This window comes from Pseudophryne corroboree, chromosome 5 (genome assembly GCF_028390025.1).
Source record: "Pseudophryne corroboree isolate aPseCor3 chromosome 5, aPseCor3.hap2, whole genome shotgun sequence".
Taxonomy (NCBI): domain Eukaryota; kingdom Metazoa; phylum Chordata; class Amphibia; order Anura; family Myobatrachidae; genus Pseudophryne; species Pseudophryne corroboree.
Window position 1 is genome coordinate 648,888,252 of NC_086448.1, and position 20,239 is coordinate 648,908,490.

A 20,239-nucleotide genomic window follows, 5' to 3' on the forward strand; every position below is an offset into this window, starting at 1 on the left:
ATGCTGACACCATGAGGCCCAGCACCTGCATCGCCGAATGTATCGACACTTGCGGACGAGATAGGAAGCAACGAATCCTGTCCTGAAGTTTCTGGACTTTCTCCTGAGACAGGAACAACCGCTGGTGGTGAGTGTCCAATTGTGCTCCCAGATGCACCATGCTCTGAGCAGGGATCAGGGATGACTTCTTCCAGTTAATGAGCCACCCGTGGGCTTGCATAAACCGGACCGTCACATCTAGATGACGCAGGAGAAGTTCTGGGGAATTTGCCAGGATTAATAAGTCGTCCAAATACGGCAGTATCCTGACCCCTTGACGGCGGAGTACCACCGTCATCACCGCCATGACTTTTGTAAAGACTCGCGGAGCCGTTGTTAAACCAAAAGGTAACGCCAAAAACTAGTAATGTCGGTTGCCAATCGCAAATCTCAGGTATTGCTGATGAGACACTGCTATAGGAATATGCAGGTAAGCATCCTGTATATCCAGGGAGACCATGAAGTCCCCAGGTTTCAAGGCCAGAACTATAGAGCGAAGGGTTTCCATCTGGAACTTGGAAACCTTCACAAACCTGTTCAATGCCTTGAGGTTGAGAATGGGCCGGGAGGACCCATTCGGTTTCGGGACTAGAAACAGCGGAGAATAGTACCCCACGGCCCCTCTGCGCAAGAGGCACCTGTACTACGACTCCTGTATCCAGGAGTGTCTGTACCACCGAATGTAGAGTGTTTGCCTAGGGGGTCGGTTTTTGAAGGCTATGGCGTAACCTCGTGTGACGACTTCCCGTACCCAGGCATCTGAAGTGGTCTTCAACCATTCCCTAGAAGCCGGCCCCCCACCCTGCCGTCATGCGGCAGGCATATCTGTCTTGGAAGCTGGCTGATGGGCCGCCCAGGCTCTTTTGGGCTTAGGCTTACCAGGTTTGGAAGTGCGGGCTTGCTTGTTGTATGCCTGACCTTTTTTGCTTTACCTGAAGGACGAAAGGGGCGAAAGGAAGTACCTTTAGCCTTCGACACAGAAGGAGCAGTACTTGGCAGACAGGCAGTTTTGGCAGTAGCCAAGTCAGCCACAAACTTATTTAAATCCTCCCCAAACAGAATATCTCCCTTGAAAGGGAGTACCTCCAGGGTTTTTCTAGAGTCCAGATCCACAGACCAGGATCTCAGCCACAATATCCGGCGAGCCAGGACTGACGTAGTAGAGGCCTTGGCTGCCTGGATACCGTCATCAGAAGCCGCCTCTTTAATATAGCGAGAAGCTGTGACAATATAAGACAAGCATTGTCTAGCATGGTCAGAGGAGATTTCAGCATCTAACTCCAAGGCCCATGCTTTAATGGCCTCTGCAGCCCAAGTAGCTGCAATAGTGGGCCTTTGTGCAGCACCCGTGAGGGTGTAAATCGCTTTCAGACAACCCTCCACACGTTTATCCGTAGGCTGTTTTAAAGACGTGACGGTGGTGACCGGTAGAGCTGAGGAAACCACCATCCTAGCCACATGCGAGTCCACTGGAGGAGGCGTTTCCCAATTCTTAGACGGCTCCGGCGTGAGGGGATAGCAAGACAGCATCTTCTTTTGAGGCACAAACTTCGTACCCGGTTTTTCCCAGGGTTCCTGACGTATATCAATTACGTGGTGAGAGTGAGGTAAAACTTGTTTAATCACCTTCTGACGCTTGAACCTATCTGGTTTCTTAGGAGGAACGGATGGCTCGGGATCATCCGTAATCTGTAAAATTAATTTAATAGCCTCCAAGAGATCAGGAACATCCACATGTGAACCACCCTACCCATCAGCCGTATCTGAGTCAGAACCTGTGGGGTCAGTGTAAGTGCCGTCTTCATCAGACGACGTGTCAGTGACAGCAGTGGATTGTGAGGAGACAAGCGCTCGCTTAGAGGACCCCTTGGACATGGGCGAGCGACGGTCAGCCTTTTTAGTAGTCAGGGACTGGTTCAAATTCATTTGAGCAGATAAATCGTCCGCCCACGGCGGGTTAGCTGCAGGGACCACAAACAGTTGTACCGGCATTGGGGGTCCCATAGGGGGTGTTAGTTTATGAACTAGCATATGCAGAAGCGTGGAAAAAGCGGCCCACGGCGGGTCATTATTTGCCTCCGTTGCCACCGTCCCACTGGGGGGCAAGGAGTCCCCAGAGCCCAAAGCTGCTATATTCTCCTCATAGGTATCTGCGGCTTCAGCAACACCGGCAGTGTGTTCAGCCCCAGAACCGTTATCCTCAGAAGTAGACATGATATAACTTGCAGTATCGGGTAGCACAGTACAATTTGTCAGCAGCACGATACCTCTAGCCCAAACCCCTGCGCAGTGTAGTTGGCAACAGCAGAGATAAAGGAGAGATATGGTGACTAAATCGCAGAGAAAAATACGTAAAACAGTATATCTTTGTGAAAATCCTATATCATTATAAAACCTGACGTACCAAGCCCCCTCAGGTTATAGAATATAGGGATAGCAGGTTGAGTGAAAGACACAAAATGGACACCACTCAGCTATCAAATGCACACACAAATAGTCAGTTTGTACAATGCAGAGGTTATTACTAACAATAATACTGCACTGGACTAGTTTACACAGCTATATAACAGTACACAGTAAGAACTGGATGTATATCACCGGGTAATTGTACTAGGAAACCCTGACTAAATGCACTCTTTCTTAACTAACACTGACTAAAAAAAAGGCAGATAGAATACTTAAGTGTCTTGTAAAGTCACAGCACTGACAACCAGGCGGCTTTACATAGGAGGATTTGCCCAAGCATTCCCAGGAACAGTGAGCTGAGTGATAATGGCGCCGCAGACACTGCCAGGGAGTGAGGGAGAGACAGATATGCAGCTCCAGGGCGGGAACATTTGCAGAAAATGGCGCCCTGGGGCTGGGGGAGGGGCTTCAGGTCCAAGCTCTATCCCTCTGCTGGCAAAACCACCGGGTACTGCGGGCTCTAATAAAACGGTTTAGAGAACCTGACCTGTCCCATGCCCTGGTGATCTAGTGGGATTGCCTGTACTGCCACAGTGTCCACCGCCAGCGCGCGCGGCCTGCCTCCCACTGACCGCGCCGGATCGCGATAAAAACCGGGTCCCGCAAGCGGGACCCACTTACCACCTCCCGAAGCGTGGCCACGCGATCCCGGAGAGCCCCCGTCGTGTGTGCCTGACAAGAAGAAAACCGGAGCCTCCAGCTGTAGTTACCCGGCAACCAGGGCTCGGGAGTGTACAGCGCTGCTGGGGAGAGCCGGAGCTGCAGCCGTGAATGTCCACTGACATGTAACACTGCTGCTGCCCTTGAAGTCTTCACTTTTTTCCTCAGGAAAAAAAGCTCTTCTTATGGCTGCCTGGAGCAGCCCCTCTGTTAAGTGCCTGCTACTGCAGCACCAACTACAAAACTGAGATCCTGTGCAGGGAGGCACGGTGATATAGGAGGCGACGCTATGCATTCTGGGAACAGTCAAAGCTTTGAGCCTGTTGGTGCCTCGGATCAAGATCCTACTCTACACCCCATTGTCCATTCCTTGTGGAGCCCAGTGTACCCCGCGGCAGAAATTTATTTTGCCTGCACTCACTGAAGTCTACATTGTATTTATCAATTTGGGTTCTCCTATTGCAGGGGTGGCCAACCCGTGGCTCTCGAGCCGCATGTGGCACTTTCGTTGTGATAATGTGGCTCCCTGGCTGCCACTGCTCACCATTACACACATGAAGCCTCCTCTGATTGATGTTCAGCAGTTCAGAGGAGGCTTCATGTGTATCTCGGCTCATCTCCGCTCCGCTCTGTGCGTGCAAAGTGACTTCATGATGGCACAGCGCATGGGAGGCGGAGCCGCGAGGAGGATGGCTCACAGGAGCGGGAAGACTGTGCAGACAGCAGATGCCCAGAGAAGGGAGATCGATCGACAAGGCATGGTAAGTGAGCGTGTGGTGCTCTGCCCTGCCCTGGCTACCCGAGATCTATATTATGAGAACTCTAGGAGGCGCAGGGTGAGGGGGGGAGTGGGGGGGGGGGGTGTTGTTTTGATCTGGAGAGGTGCTGTCTAAGAGCCGGAGGAGGGGGGGGGGGGTACAGAGGCGCTGTGTAATAGCTGGTGGGGGGTGGGGCTGGAGAGGACAGAGGCGCTGTCTAACAGCGGGGGGGAGAGGTGCTGTCTGAGAGCTTGGGGGGGGGGGGGGGGGGGGACAGAGGTGCTGAGAGCTGGGGATGGGAGGGAGGAGAAAGGTGCTGTCTGAGAGCTGGGGGGAAGGAGAGGAGTTGTCTGAGAGCTGGGGGGGTTGTAACTCATAGTCACGCACCAGGAAACATCACACCAAAGGTGTGCATAAAAAATGGGGTGTGACCTTGTGCCAGCTAGACCCCCCCCCCCCCCCATTTTTTACTAGATCACACCCTCTTTTGTGGGGCGCGCCTGGTACCGGCTCTGCAGCTTTCTTGGAGACCATTCTGGGCTCTTTGACTCGGATTAGTTGGCCACCCCTGTCCTAGTGTGTGTGCTGTTGGGTTTTCGCTCTGGCACACAACACATGATATTCTTTGTTTTTGTAGATATACTTTGCAAAAGGTTTTTAAAGAGATTATTGTAAATCCAGTTTAGCACAAGCTAATTTTACGTTTAGACACATTGATATCACCTTTAATAAAACTGTGACACGTTTTCATAGAAATTAACAATTTTAAACACTCATTGGGGCAGATTAAATTAGCAGATGGAAGGTCGTGCTCATTTTTGTATGCATTACAGCAGGCAGATCCTGTTTGCTGCTCCATAGGCCTTTGAATCTGACCCACTGTTTCTTCTATACTACTTCTCTTTGAGGAGAGCTTTCTATGCTATCTCCTCTGCTGCAGGGTCACCGATACTGTCCATCAGTAACAGATGTGCTGATGTTAAGGCCGCCTCCAGTGGCAAACGCAGGATTTCTGGAGGGGTGTTTCCAAATGCAGTCCACAATCTCCCACTCTGTGGAACATTGGAGCAAGTGTGAGAGTCTGGGGGAGTGGTAGAAGAACCTAACAATGACCCTGGACATTAATGTAAACATTGGACTTTTCATACACTGTATACTATATGGAATATAGTAGTAATATTTCACAAGGGTATAGCCTGTGTCAAACATATTTAAATATAAGTGGTCAGGAAAAGGTTAAACATACAATAATAAATACACAAACATAATAAAACCAGTACTGCACTTTCTAGGCACACATTGTCCTACCTCATGGTAAGGCTTCTGTCTCTTCCTGGTAGCTACTCTCTGGTCCAGTACACTGATTGAGGACTCTACACACATAGCAAACTTGGTAGAAGAAGCTGCTACCATTGGCATGTGCAGCAGCTCTGCTCTGTCCCTTAAACTGCATGATGTAGCAACAGCTCTAGTAATCGTATTATATACCGTGCAACCTATAGCCTCCTCCACCCCAATGTGCTATTGTGCGTACGTGTCTTCCTCCTCCATTCTCCATGGAAGAAGGATGTGCCTCCTTGAGGGAGACTATGCAGACACATAATAGAGCCTATTATAACTCCAATTGTTTAAATGAGCAGGTGTGCTATCATATTTGCTGACAGTGGCAATGTGTGTAGTTCATTTCTATTAGAAAATAAAGAGTGTAAGATTTCCTGTGCTTTTCTCTTACAGACTGGAGGCCACCTATAATTGTCCCCTCTGCCCACAGCAAACCTTGACCAGAAGAGCCTTACTGGACCACTGTAACTTTATGCATTATTTTGAAGTTGTGAAAGCGGTAATTCTTTATTTATTCCCACCACCACCACTCTTAATCCCCATTTTATGTCCCTCATTTCTTAGACTGTATTTTAGCATGCTCTTCTAAGCTGCGATTATATAAACTTTTCTTATTGATACACAAAGACTTAATTGCATGAATACTTGGATTATTCAGAAAACGTATCAGTCCATGCATTTTATGCTGTAAATATATGGTTGATTCAGGGATAGTGGAAAGATACCAATTATAAGGTTTATAGATGTGACTGACCATTTTTTAAACCACAAAATTGGCAATTGATCCTTCATCTTGTTTTGCTCTGTTAGGTGTGCCCTATATGCACTTTTTTGCCGTGGGGAGATCCGATCCAAGCAACGGGAAATATTGTTGGACATCTAAATGCTAGACACCAATTTAGCTATGAAGATTTCATGGTGAATATTCTAATTTCTATAATTATTATTATTATTATTATTATTATTATTATTATTATTATATATAATATATATATTTTTTTTTTTTGCATTATGGGGGAGCTGTATTAAGCTTTGGCGAGAGAGCAACTACCAGCAAGCTCCTAACTGCCATGTTAATGACAGCACCTGTAATTTATCATTCTCCAAGGCTTAGTACACAAGCCCCTAAGTGTTTTACGAATGCCTCCTGTGACTTTTGATGATATTCCTACTAAATATTAATAATAGATTTTATTTTTTTGTGTGTATTTTGTTTTTATTAAAATTTCCAAATGAATACAGACCATTCACTCTACATCAAAGCACATGAGGAATCGTTCCAGAGAGCAATCCAAACTAAATTACAATATGAATCAAACAAACATCCATAAAAGTAACATAATTGTAGGATAGAAAGGAGAGACCAGAGAAAAAGGGAAGGGAACTGGAGGGGTGAAGAAGGAAAAGGATAAGTAAAGGGAGGAAATCGCCTAGCGACGAGGGGGGAAAAAAGAAGACATCAGCCTCCTAAAGTTCACAGCTTACACAATAGGGAGGAAGGAAGACATGCAGCTTTTAAAATCTGAGGATTTATATTCAAGCCAAGGGAACCAGGTGGTGGTGAAATCAGAAGGCTTGTCTACTGAGGTGCTTAAATGTCTTCCATTGACATAAATGAATTAATTAAACCTATGGAACCAATATTTGCGAGTGGGGGGTTTATTAGAATTCCAAAGTACTGGAATGACAGCGTGCTGCATTGCTAAGATGGCAAAGTAAAGATGCCGTAAGTTTGTCCACTGGGATATGAGAGTGTTTGAGTAGCAAAACTGTGAACCTGTAGGAACAGGGGTACCTAAAACTTGTTGGGAAATAACAATTATCTTAGACCAGTATTTTGATCTCACTAAATGTCACCGGAAGCCTGGGGCAGAAAGACCTCTCCAGCAAGAGCTGGAAATTGATGGCAACAATACATGAAGTACTGTAAGGACGGATGTCTTTACCATTGCATTCAAATCTTATATTTTTCTTTAGAAAGATAGTTTGCCATTGAAATTCTTCTGTCCAAGGAATAGGGGAGTCCTGTTTTTCTTTTTCTGTTTCTAACATTGACTGATAATGTATGCATGAAAAACTGTTACCTCGCTCAGTGGTATTTGTCTATTCTCACTATTTTATTATTATTATTATTATTATTATTATTATTATTACATTTTATTTATAGGGCGCCACAAGTGTTTCGCAGCGCCGTACAAAGGACAGTACAGGGAGACAAAACTTAGCATAACCGTAAATAAATAACAAAAATGGAGTGCAGGTAACAAAGAGCAACACAATTCTCAAAACATAATACAGCTTAGATGTAAGTAGCGAAGGAGTAATCATTGTACTACTTGGGGCTGGCGGCCATAGATAGAGATGAGCCTTTACCAGCAGGAGAAATAGCAGGTAAAGATGGTCGCTGAGTGAAATGTGTCAAGAAGTATAATACTATACTGTCTGTTCTAATCAGTTGTCATTGCTTAGTCTTACTAGGTTTCTTATGCTCCTACACTATATATATATATATATATATATATATATATATATATATATATATATATAATATAATATAATATAATATAATGGTCTTATTTTCTTTATGCCTTGTCCTTTTGCTTTCTCTGCTTTTTATTTTTCATTTCCTTCAATTACTTTTTTTTTTTTTTCCCACGCTCTCATACTACATTTCACAGCACGCAGGTCCCTGTTCCTCTATATTGCACTGCATGCTGGTCCCTGTCCCTCTGTTACACTAAACACACAGGTCCATATCCCTCCTCCCCTTTCTTACTCTGCAAGCTCTTTGAAGCCTCGCCTTTTCCTTTAGTATTTATTCTCATTATTATTTTTTTCCTCACATAACACACTGCCCATTCTCATCTCTCACATAGACCTCTGTCCCTCTCTGTCCCTCTTTTTCTCTAGCATCCATAAGGGATATTGGGGGAAACTAGTACGATGGGGGTATAGACGGGGTGCACTTTAAATTTCTTCAGCTGGGTATGCTGGCTCCTCCCCTCTATGCCCCCTCCCACAGGCAGTTTAGAAAAAAGTGCCCTCAGGAGAGGATGCACACTCTGCAGCTCCAGAGAGTTTTCTTCAATTTCTTTTACATCTGCTTTTATTTTCGGTACGCTGTCTGGGCAACAGCATACCTGCACTGTGGTAGTTTGGTGGGGGGCGTCACCAGCCTTACGAGGTGCAGAGCCGCTTCCCCGCTGCAGGACCACCGTCCTGATTGGTTGATGTTCAGTGGGGTACTGTGCCTTGGCTGTCACAGCCACGGCATGCCGCACAACCCTTACGCTGCCTAAAGGTGACATCGGGGGCCCCGCTGGGGGGTCCCGGTCCAAAGTGCGGCTGACCATGAGTGCGGCGTACGGTACCCTCCCGGGGGGGGGGTCCCGCTAAGGTCCCCTGTGTAAAACTGCCACAAAAGGGCTTGACTAGCACTTGTGTGATGTTTTAAGCTTAAAAGGAGACTTTTGCCAGTATAATCTATGTATGTAACTCTGGTGCCATAGGAGGGTCCAGAGCTACAGCAGAGCAGGACCTGAGTTGTTTTGGCGCTTTCCTCTGCTTACTGCAGCACACACAGCACTTCCTGATCCTCAGACACGCTGGAAATGTGGTACAGGGTATAGAAAAGGGGGAGAGCCGCTTGTGTACACTATCTGGATCCTAATTGTTAGTGTTTACTGTGTAATAGGGAGCTGACAGTCTCACTGGGGCTGTGCAGCTCAGGGTGTGCTGGTGTTCTCTCTTCTGTGTCTCCTCTCACATACAGTAGGGCAGGCTTGCATTATAACTGTCTGTGTGTATGTTATTGTGCTTACTGTGAATATGGGTAAACGCAAGCAGTGCAGTATACGTCACACTAGAGTCTCTCCCTTATCCTAATGACTGTTTCCTGTGAACAATGCAGTCAATGTTCACAAATCAGTGAAGGGGCTGGGCGAGAGGGGCTGGAGCCCCGCTGGTTAGGGTCTCTAAAAACTATGATGTCAGCTATCTCATCCCATCTCAATGCTAATGTGCAGAAAACTCTACTACAACAAGCTGTTGCAGATTTAGCTGCTAGGGCAGATGCACAGCCCCCCCACAAACCCCCATCCCCCACCACCACCACCTTATGCAGGTCCCCAGATGTGTGGTTTACCTGCTATTCTATCTGATACAGATGGTGATGACCTGGACCCCGTTAGTTTGGATCCCGATGCTGCTCAGGGTATTGAACCCCTCATTTTGACTGTAAGGGATGTGTTACAGCTCCCTCTATGGGACGCTGCATCACAGCAGTCGTTTTTCTTTGTACAAAACAAGCTGTCACTTTCCCTGATTCTAAAGAGTTAGATGACTTATTCAAACAGGCCTGTAATAAGCCAGACAAAAAATTCCAAGTGTCCAAAAAGTTTTTGCGCACTTTCCCATTTGCTCCTGAAGGTAGATTTTGAGAGGAACCCCCTGGGGTGGATGTCTCAGTATCTCTCCTGTCTAAAAAGGTGGTGCTACCCACCCCGGGCTCCTTTATCATGAAGGATCATGGGGATATGAAGATTGAGACTACACCAAAATCTATATACACAGCAGCTGGTATATCGCAAAGACTGGTCATTGCGTGTTGCTGGATGACCGATGCTATTCATTCTTGGGCCACTCAAATTCAGGGGGCCTCTCGGGAGATATGCCCTTAGTTACTATGGTAACCCTGCTGAAGCATATTCAGGACATTACACTTGTCCTCTGTGATTCGCTCAAGGAGATGGGAACATTAATGCATTGACTTCTGCCATGGCAGTGTCAGCGCGCATGGCGTTGTTGTCAGTGGATTGCGGACGCAGAATCCAAAAGTAGTGTGGAATCCTCCCCTTTTTGGGGGAATGATTTTTTGGGGTTGAATTGGATATCTGGATATCCAAAATTATGGCTGGGAAATCCACATTTCTCCCACCTGGGGCCCCGCCGACTAGACACTCCTATCATGTGCCGTCTGTCCAGTCCTTTCGGTTACGTAGATTTCGATCTAAGGCCAGAGGTGCCTCCAATGCGGCTAGAGGCACCAGAGGTAAGTCCAGAAAACCTGCAAGCACCAGTTTTCAAGAACAGTCCACCTGCTTCCACTAAGACCTCAGCATGACTGTGCCCACCCACCTCAAGGGTATCTCGAGGTGGGAGCTCAACTGCGCCACTTCAGCCGTGTCTGGGAGACCTCTTGCTAGGATTCCTGGGTCAGATCTCATTTCTCAGGGCTACATGCTGGAGTTCAACAATACTCCCCCCTCAACGATTTTCAAATCAAGCTTACCAGCTTTGGAGGATATGCAGGTTACGTTCTAACAGGCAATCCGAAAGTTGGTTCAGTCCCGCGTCATTGTTCCAGTATCACTGCTGCAACGTGGCACGGGGTTTAATTCGGACCTGTTTGTGGTGCCGAAACAGGATGGTTCAGTCAGACCCATTTTGAATCTCAAATCTTTGAATCCTTACTTGAAGGTGTTCAAGATGGAGTCCCTGCGAGCAGTGATTGTGGGCCTGGAAGAACTGGAATTTATGGTCTCCTTGGATATCAAGGATGCCTATCTCCATATTCCGATTTGGCCACCTCATCAAGCGTACCTGCGGTTTGCCTTCCTGGACAGTCCCTTCCAATTCCAGGCACTACCCTTCGGCCTGTCCACAGCCCCGTGGGTATTCACAAAGGTGATGGTGGAGATGAGCTATGGGTCCAGGGGGTCAATGTGGTCCCTTATCTGGACTATCTTCTGATAAAGGCACGATCCAGGGAGCTTTTGTTTCATATTGACCGCACCATCCATCTTCTTTCGGACCATGGGTGGATCTTCAACTTGCAGAAGTACCACCTGGAGTCAACTCGGAGGCTCGTGTTCCTTGTTCCTGGGGATGTTGCTGGATACTGTGGCCGAGAAGGTGTTTCTGCCAGAGGACAAGGCGAAAACACTTCAGGAGATGGTGCTCCGGCCTACTCGAGTGTCCATCTGTCTTTGAATAAGATTGCTGGGTACAATGGTTGCTTCATACGAGGCTATCCAGTACGGGAGGTTCCATGCCAGAACATTTTAATTGGATCTCCTGAGCAAGTGGTCCGTATCGCATCTCCAGGTGCACCGGATGATTCAGCGGTCACCTCAGGCCAGGATTTCACTCCTGTGGTGGCTCCAGTCCTCCAATCTCCTGGACGGCCAGAGTTTCGGGATTCAGGATTGGACCCTCCTCACAATGGATGCAAGTCGATGGGGAGCGGTCACTCAAGGGGCACAGTTCCAGGGCAGATGGTCAGTCCACGAGGCCCTCCTTCCGATCAACATTCTGGAACTTCAGGCGATCTACAATGCTCTGCTTCAGGCCCCTCCTCTGCTCAGGGATCACGTGATCCAGGTATAGTCGGACAACACCACATCCAGGGCGTATATCCGTAGTCAAGGAGGGACAAAGCAGAGCCTGCATGCGAGAGGTGTCAAATAATAATAATAATAATAATACTCCTCTGGGTGGAAAGAAATGCAAGAGCAATGTCGGAAATCTTCATTCTGGGTGTAGACAACTGGGAGGTGGACTTCCTGAGTCGTCACGATCTCCACCCGGGGGAGTGGGGGCTCCACCACCTGATGTTCCAACAGATCATCGACCGGTGGGGTTTCCCACAAATAGACATGATGGCTTCTCTGCTCAACAAGAATCTTCCCTGGTACTGCTCACGGACCAGGGACCCTCAGACGAGGGCGGTGGACGCACTGGCGTCGCCTTGGCCGTTACTGGCTATTCTGTTTCCTCCGATTCCATTGCTCCCAAGGGTGCTAAAGCGAATCGGGCATCAGGATGTCGGGCAATTCTGATTGGCCTTGGAGGGCGTGGTACGTAGATCTTCTGGACATGTCTGTCAAAGACCCTTGGCCTCTACCACTAAGAAGAGCTCTTCAACAAGGACCGTTCGTCTACCCGGACTTACGGCAACTTCGTTTGACGGCATGGAGGTTAAGCAGAATATCCTAGCTCACAAGGGCCTCTCCAAAAAGGTTATTACTACCATAGTCCAGGCCAGGAAACCTGTGACATCAAAACACTATCCTCCTATGTGGAGGAGATATGTCTCTTGGTGCGAGGAATGCACTTATCTGCCTGCCGTGTTTCACTTGGGACATTTCCTGCAGGCTGGTGTGGATAAGGGCTTACGTCTGGGTTCCATTAAGGTCCAGATCTCAGCCCTCTCAATTTTCTTCCAAAAGAAATTGTCAGTGTTGCCTGAAGTTCAGACCTTCTTGCAAAGGGTACTCCACATGCAACCGCCTTTTGTGCCGCCTACGGATTTTGATGTAGTGTTTGAAATTTCTACAGTCCTCCTGGTTTGTACCTCATGTGGAAGATGGTGATGTTACTGGCCCTGGCTTCTAATCGACGTGTTTCAGAATTGGGGGCCTTATCGTGTAAAAGTCCATACTTGGTCTTTTACGAGGACCGAGCGGAGCTCCAGACTAGACAGCAGTACCTGCCGAAGGTTGTCTCCGCGTTTCATCTGAATCAACCTATTGTGGTTCCATCCAGTTCTGACGCTTCTGCTCCTCCGGAGGCTTTGGATGCTGTGCGTTCCTTGAAGATCTATGTCAAGCGTATAGCTTGGGTCAGAAAGACTGATTCATTGTTCGTGCTCTATGATGTGCGGAAGAAGGGTTGCCCTGCTTTAAAGCAGTCCATTGCTTGTTGGATTAGGCTTATTATCCAACAGGCCTATGTGTCTGCAGCCTTACCCGTTCTGAAGTCTCTAAAGGCCCACTCTACAAGATCAGTGGGCTCTTCCTGGTCGGCTACCCATGGAGTCTCTGCCTTGCAACTATGCTGAGCTGCTACCTGGTCAGGGAAGAACAGTTTTTTTTGTGAAGTTCTAAAAATTTGATACCCTGGCCAAAGAGGATACCTAGTTTGGGCAGGTGGTGCTACATCAGTCTCTGTACGTTCCTGCCCACTTTGGAAGCTTTGGGACGTCCCCATCGTACTAGATTCCCCAATATCCCTTATGGATGCTAGAAAAAATAGGATTTTAATACCTACCAGTAAATCCTTTTCTCGTAGTCCATAAGGGATATTGGATGCCTGCCTCAGTGCATGGACTTTTCTGCAGGTTCTTGTTCTATAGTTACCTGTTCAGCAGTCGCTGTTGTTGTATGAGAGTGGTGTGTAAAACTCACCACCCTTTCAGTTATGTTCCTTCTCTCATATGTCCTTTCTCCTTCGGTAACGTTTTTACCTATAACTGCCTGTGGGAGGGGGCATAGAGGGGAGGAGTCGGCATACCCAGGTGAAGAATTTTAAAGTGCACTGGCTTCTTTGGACTCTGTCTATACCCCATCATACTAATTTCCCCCAATATCCCTTATGGACTACGAGAAAAGGATTTACCGGTAGGTATTAAAAACCTTTTATTTTCTTTGCTGTCTCGGGTGCATTACTCTTTTCTTTCACTCCACTCTCATTCCTAACCCACATTCCTCTCTTTACTCTCCCTCATCCTCATAGCTTGCTCTACTACTGCATCTTACTTTCCTCACTTGCAATGGTTTAGGCTACTCTTCTCTCTTACCTCTTCCTGCCACTGTTGTCACATGGCAACAGTGCCAAGTGCTGGTCCTGCCCCCTGCATGACATCACAAAGGGTGGGGCTTGTAGTCTGAGGAAGTGCTGCTCACCAAGCAGCTGCACAGACTGCAGCATCACTGATAGTGGCTGTGCAGGGTGCTGTTCGCAAACGCTACCTGATCAGAACTCTGCTCCGATTGCAGCAGCCGTCCCATTGGAGAGCTGACTCAGGCCACTGAGAAGACAACGTGACTGGACCTGGCATCCCAATCTGTCCGATAACGATGGTGTAGTCAGAGGCCTGTGTGTGTGTATCCTAGGCTTTATAGCAGTCATCCTTATCAGTACATACTGTACTTGCACCAGCCCTATCCCTGCTGATGCAATAGATCAGTCTGAATACATGTGTATGTATATAGAGATCAGCAGGTTCGGTTCTTAGAGAACCGAACCCTACCGGAGCCCGGATCAGAGTCAGGCTCAGGTTTTCCCACCTGACTCTGAAACCCAAACGAGGCAAAATGTCGTCATCCCGCTGTCGGATTCTCGCTGGATTTGGATTCCATATGAGGAACCGCGCGTCTCGGCCATTTTCACTCCAGTCTCAGAGTGTATTGAGAGGATGTGTCCTCAGTGTTCAGTGTCTGTGGGGGTGGGAAAGTGGGGAGTCTTGTGCTGTGCTGTACAGTCCATTGTAGTCAGTGTATTGTGCTGCATCAGTCCAGCCAGTCAGTGTTGGTGTCCTCTGCTGCTATATGTCCCCAGTGCTGCTGGCTTGCATTTTTTGCTGTGTTGTCCTGCATTAGACCAGGGGAAGTCTCTCTTGTGCATCAGTCCAGTGACCAGTCACAGTGGTGGTGTCCTCTGCTACCATATATCCAGTGTAGCTGTATAAGTCCCTTACAGTGTTGTTGTGTTGCATCAGACCAGTGGTAGTGTCCTGGCCATCAGTCATTCCTGTGCTGCATATTTAGTTATATAACTCCAAAAACATAATGGAGGACAAAAATTTGGAGGATAAAATAGGGAAAGATCAAGAACTACTTCCTTCTAGTGCTGAAGCTGCTGCCAGTAGCCATGACATAGATGATGAAATGCCATCAACGTCGTCTGCCAAGGGCGTTGCCCAATGTGATAGTAGAGGGCATGTAAAATCCAAAAAGTCACAGTTCAGTAAAACTAACCAGAAAAAGAAATTTAAATGGTCTGAGGAGAAACGTAAACTTGCCAATATGCAATTTATGACACGGAGTGGCAAGGAACGGCTGTGGCCCTGGCCTATGTTCATGGCTAGTGGTTCAGCTTCACATGACGATGAAAGCCCTCATCCTTCCGGTAGAAAAATTAAGAGTTAAGCTGGAAAGAGCACAGAAAAGAACTGTGCGTTCTGAGATGGTATCACATATACCCAAGGAGAGTCCAAGTGTGTCGGCGGTTGCGATTCCTGACCTTCCCAACACTGGATGGGAAGAAGTGGCTCCTTCTACCATTTGCATGCCCCCTGCAAGTGCTGGAAGGAGCACCCAAAGTCCAGTTCCTGATATTGAAATGGAAGATGTCACTGTTGAAGTACACCAGGATGAGGATATGGGTGTTGCTGGTGCTGAGGAAGTTGCCGATGAGGATTCTGATGGTGATGTGGTTTGTTTAAGTCAGGCACTGGGGGAGACACCTGTTGTCCATGGGATGAAGAAGCCAGTTGTGATGCCTGTGCAAACTACCAAAAAAGCCACCTCTTCGGTGTGGAATTATTTCTCCACAGATCCTGGCAACAGGTGTCAAGCCATCTGTTGCCTCTGTCAATCTGTAATAAGTAGGGGTAAGGATGTTAACCACTTAGGAACATACTCCCTTATACGTCACCTGCAGCGCATTCATCATAAGTCAGTGTCAAGTTGTGAAACTTTGGGCAAGAGCGTAAGCAGCCCACTGACACCTAAATCCCTTCTTCCTCCTGCAAGCCACACCAACTCCCTCAACGTCAACTTCCTCCTCAGTCCGGAACATCGGTAGTCCTGAAGGCCATGTCACTGTCAAGACTGAGGAGTCCTCTCCTAACCGGGATTCCTCCAGGAGGATCCTTGAGTGGTACGCCTGCTGTTGTTGCTGCTGGGAGTCTATCGTCATCCCAGAAGTCGGAAGACCACTTGTACTACTTTCAGTAAGCAATTGACTGTCCAACAGTCCTTTGTGAGGAAGATAAAATATGACAGCAGTCATCCTTTTGCAATTCGGATAACTGAGGCCTTGACAGCAATGTTGGTGTTAGACGTGCGTCCAATATCCATCATTAGTTCAGTGGGAATTGTTTGAGGTACTGTGTCCCCGTTATCAAATCCCATCTAGGTTCCTCTTCTCTAGGCAGGTGATACCGAGAATGTACACAGATGTCAGTCACCAGTGTCCTACAAAATGCAGTTGTGTCCACTTAACCACGGACAAGTGGAACAGGGCAGACTAAGGACTATGACTGTTGCAGCCCACTGGGTAGATGTATTGCCTCCCGCAGCAACAGCGGAGGCACCAGTAGCAGCATCTCGCAAATCCAAACTCATTCCTAGGCGGGCTATGCTATGTATCACCGCTTTCCCTAAGAGGCACACAGCTGACAACCTCTTACAGAAACTGAGGAACATCATTGCAGAATGGCTTACCCCAATTGGACTCTCCTGGGGATTTATGATATCGGACAACGCCACCAATATTATGCGTGCATTACATCTGGGCAAATTCCAGCATGTCTCATGTTTTGCACATACAATTCATTTGGTGGTGCAGAATTTTTTGGGTGTGCAGGAGATGCTATTGGTGGCCCGAGAAATTGCAGGCCACTTTCGGCATTCTGCCACTGCATGCTGAAGAATGGAGCGCCAGCAAACACTCCTGAACCTGCCCTGCCATCAACTGAAGAAAGAAGTGGTAACGAGGTGGAATTCAACACTCTCTATATGCTTCAGAGAATGGAGGAGCAGCAAAAGGCCTTCAAGCCTATACATCCACCTACGATATAGGCAAAGGAGGGGTATTGCACCTGACTCAAGCACAGTGGAGAATAATTTCTGTCTTGTGCAAGGATCTCCAACCCTTCTAACTTGCCACACGTGAAGTCAGTTCAGACAGTGCCAGCTTGAGTCGGGTCATTCCCCTCATCAGGCTTTTGCAGAAGCAGCTGGAGAAATTGAAGGAGGAGCTAATACGGAGCGATTCCGCAAAGTATGTGGGACTTGTGGATGAAGCCCTTCATTCACTTTGCCAGGATTCAAGGGTGGTCAATCTGTTGAAATCTGAGTACTACATTTTGGCCACCGTACTCGATCCTAGATTTAAAGTTTACGTTGTATCTCTTTCCAGCAGACACAAGTGTGCAGAGGTGCAAAGAACTGCTGGTTAGTAAATTGTCAACTCAAGTGGACTGTGACCTGTCAACAGCTCGTCCTTCAATTTCTCACGCCACTGGGGCTGCAAGGAAAAGGATAAGATTTCCTAGCCCACCCACTGGTCCGGACTGAAGGACCTGCCAACGATTACTGACATGTCTACTGTCACTGCATATGATTCTGTCACCATTGAAAGAATGGTGGAGGATTATATGAGTGACTGCATCCAAGTAGGCATGTCAGACAGTCCATATGTATACTGACAGGAAAAAGAGGCAATTTGGATGCCCTTGCACAAACTGGCTTTATTCTACCTGAGTTGCCCCCCCTCCAGTGTGTACTCCGAAAGCGTGTTTAGTGCAGCCGGTAACCTTGTCAGCGATCGCCGTAGGAGGTTACTTCCACTAAATGTGGAGAAGGTGATGTTCATCAAAACAAATTATAAATTCCTCCAGGAAGACCTTTTACCATCAATTGCCTCCAGATAGTACACAGGGACCTGTGATGGTGGATTCCAGTGGGGACGAATTAATACTATGTGAGGAGGAGGATGTATGCAGTGAAAGGGGTGAGGAATCGGCTGATGATGATGAGGTCGACATCTTGCCTCCTGTAGAGCCAGTTTGTGCAAGAAGAGATTGATTGCTTTTTTTTGTGGGGGCCCAAACAAACCAGTCATTTCAGCCACAGTCGTGTGGCAGACCTTGTTGCTAAAATGATTGGTTTGTTAAAGTGTGCATGTCCTGTATATACAACATAAGGGTGGGTGGGAGGGCCCAAGGACAATTCCATCTTGCACCTCTTTTTCTTCTTTGCATCATGTGCTGTTTGGGGACTAGTTTTTAAATCTGCCATCCTGTCTGCCACTGCAGTGCCACTCCTAGATGGGCCAGATGTTTGTGCCGCACACTTGTGTCGCTTTGCTTAGTCATACAGCCACCTCGGTGCAACTTTTAGGCCTAAAAACAATATTGTGAGGTGTTCAGAATAGACTGGAAATGAATGTTATTGAGGTTAATAATACCGTAGGAGCAAGATTACCCCCAAATTCTGTGATTTTTTTTTTTTAAACTGTTTTTATGTGGGTGTTTTGTTTTTGTTTTCCAAAAATCATCCAAAACCAAAACACAAAAGGGTGGTTTTGGCAAAACCAAGCCAAAATACAAAAGTGGAATTAGAACCAAAACACAAAGTGCCAGCTGCACATCTCTAGTATGTATAGCTTGCAATTCCAACAACATGCTCTTATTGAACTTTGCCCATGTGTAAAGCCCCAGTTCAAACTAGTTATGCCCCTTCAGCTACAAGTGGAGAAGCACTTAAGTAATGTTCTCTGCTGCATTTCGGGTATCTGCAGATGCATTGCACCAGAGCATGTGCAGTGCGAAAACACGCAAGATGCATTTGCAAAACCAACTTGTATTGAAGTCTACATTAGCCCTAGAGTAGGCATGTCCAAACTGCGGCCCTCCAGCTGTTGTGAAACTACAAATCCCAGCATGCCCTGACACAGTTTTGCTGTCAGAGAATGCTAAAGCTGTGTCAGGGCATGCGCTGGGATGTGTAGTTTCTCAACAGCTGGAGGGCCGCAGTTTGGACATGCCTGCCCTAGAGTATTAGTCTTACTACGGTAAACACTCCGTATGCATCTTTCATACCAGGTTAAAATTATTATTATTATTATTTATTATTATTATTATTATTATTTATTTTTTATTAATAATTTTTTATTTTATATATTTTTTTTAATTTTTTTTTCTGATTAGCTAATCAATTTATGGCTTTGTCTCGATGATACCTGTCTTCCAGAATGTCTACCTTGATGAAGAGGCTCAATTCAAAGCTGCAGTTGAGAAATCCTATCAAACTTTCAATGGACTACATGAAATGCTGCAATAAATACAACTTAATAACTTACACAATTTGTTTACTGTATGTTAATAAAATATTTTTTATTCTAAAATATCTAAATTGTATTGTTTTACATTCAAGATTAACTCTTAATCAGGCAGTGGCTTGTATCATACTGACTTCATATCCTTTTTTTTTTTTTTTTTTTTTTAAACGTTTTATTGACAGGAAAATTGTAAACATAGAGCAAGTTCACACAACAATAGAACAAAAATCTGGTAAAATCACAGTACAGACATAAAGGTATGCATGGGGAGCAATGGGAAGATAAAAAGGAATAGGGATAAACAACTAGATTGTGGGTACACAGAGAAACAAGGAAAGCCCAGGTTTGGTTTTAAAAAGGGTGGCCAGTATCTAGTACAGACATATTGTACCAAGTGGTGAGGTGAAAGCTCTGACGCAAAAGTGACTTGGTTTCTGGAGGTAGTGTCATGATGTAGGGCAACCAAATGTCAAAGAAAGTCGCCGTTGGTTTTTTTTTTTTTTGTAGGGTAACCTCGGACCAATCCATCATGAACAAATAAGATAACCTGGGGTATAAAAGGGTAATGGATACTGGGTCTGGAGATATTCATTGGGATAGTATCATCTTTTTGGCTGTGGCGGCCAATTTATTAAGTACCACTGGACAAACCAGATCTTGATTCGGCAGGGACTATACCCCAAAAGTCCCATATATCACTGATAGTAAAGGACAAGTGTAGGTCGTGGGTTATGTAACTTTGAAGGGCAGACCACAGGGAACGAACTAGGGGACATGACCAAAGACAGTGCTTAATGTCGGCTTCCAGGTCACCACACTTTTAAAATAAGCAGACGTGTCTGCCTTACCCATCAAAAACTTGAGCTTGGGGGTGAAGTACGCTCTATGTAAAATTTTGTGGTTCATCTTTACATATGATATAGATACCAAGTGTTTGTTTAGAGTTTTTGGCAAGCAGAAAAGAGCGATCTCCTGGTAAGACCAGGGAAGTCGCGTTCCCATTTCAATAATCCCGTCGAACCTTTCCTCAAGGTTCAGTACTAGGCGGGCCCGGTCATAGATGTGTGATGTAGTGAGTGGGGAACCCGGAGCGCGTCGTACAGCACTGTCAAGGTCAGTGGACACAC

General features: G+C 46.6%; 1 protein-coding gene across 3 annotated transcripts in view; it reads left to right on the plus strand.

Moving 5' to 3' along the window:
* RNF138 (ring finger protein 138) overlaps positions 1-19,178 on the plus strand; it is a 29,339-nt gene extending 10,161 nt beyond the window's left edge. For 2 of the 3 annotated variants that reach the window (XM_063924987.1, XM_063924985.1), the window contains exons 4-6: positions 5,658-5,763; positions 6,075-6,182; positions 19,025-19,178. In XM_063924987.1, coding sequence (XP_063781057.1) covers positions 5,658-5,763; positions 6,075-6,182; positions 19,025-19,114 — 304 coding nt within the window. In that variant the 3' untranslated portion in view covers positions 19,115-19,178. Of the gene's footprint in view, positions 1-5,657; positions 5,764-6,074; positions 6,183-18,981 lie in introns of all 3 variants that reach the window. The other variant, XM_063924986.1, reaches the window with a different exon arrangement.
* Positions 19,179-20,239: the final 1,061 nt, after the last annotated feature.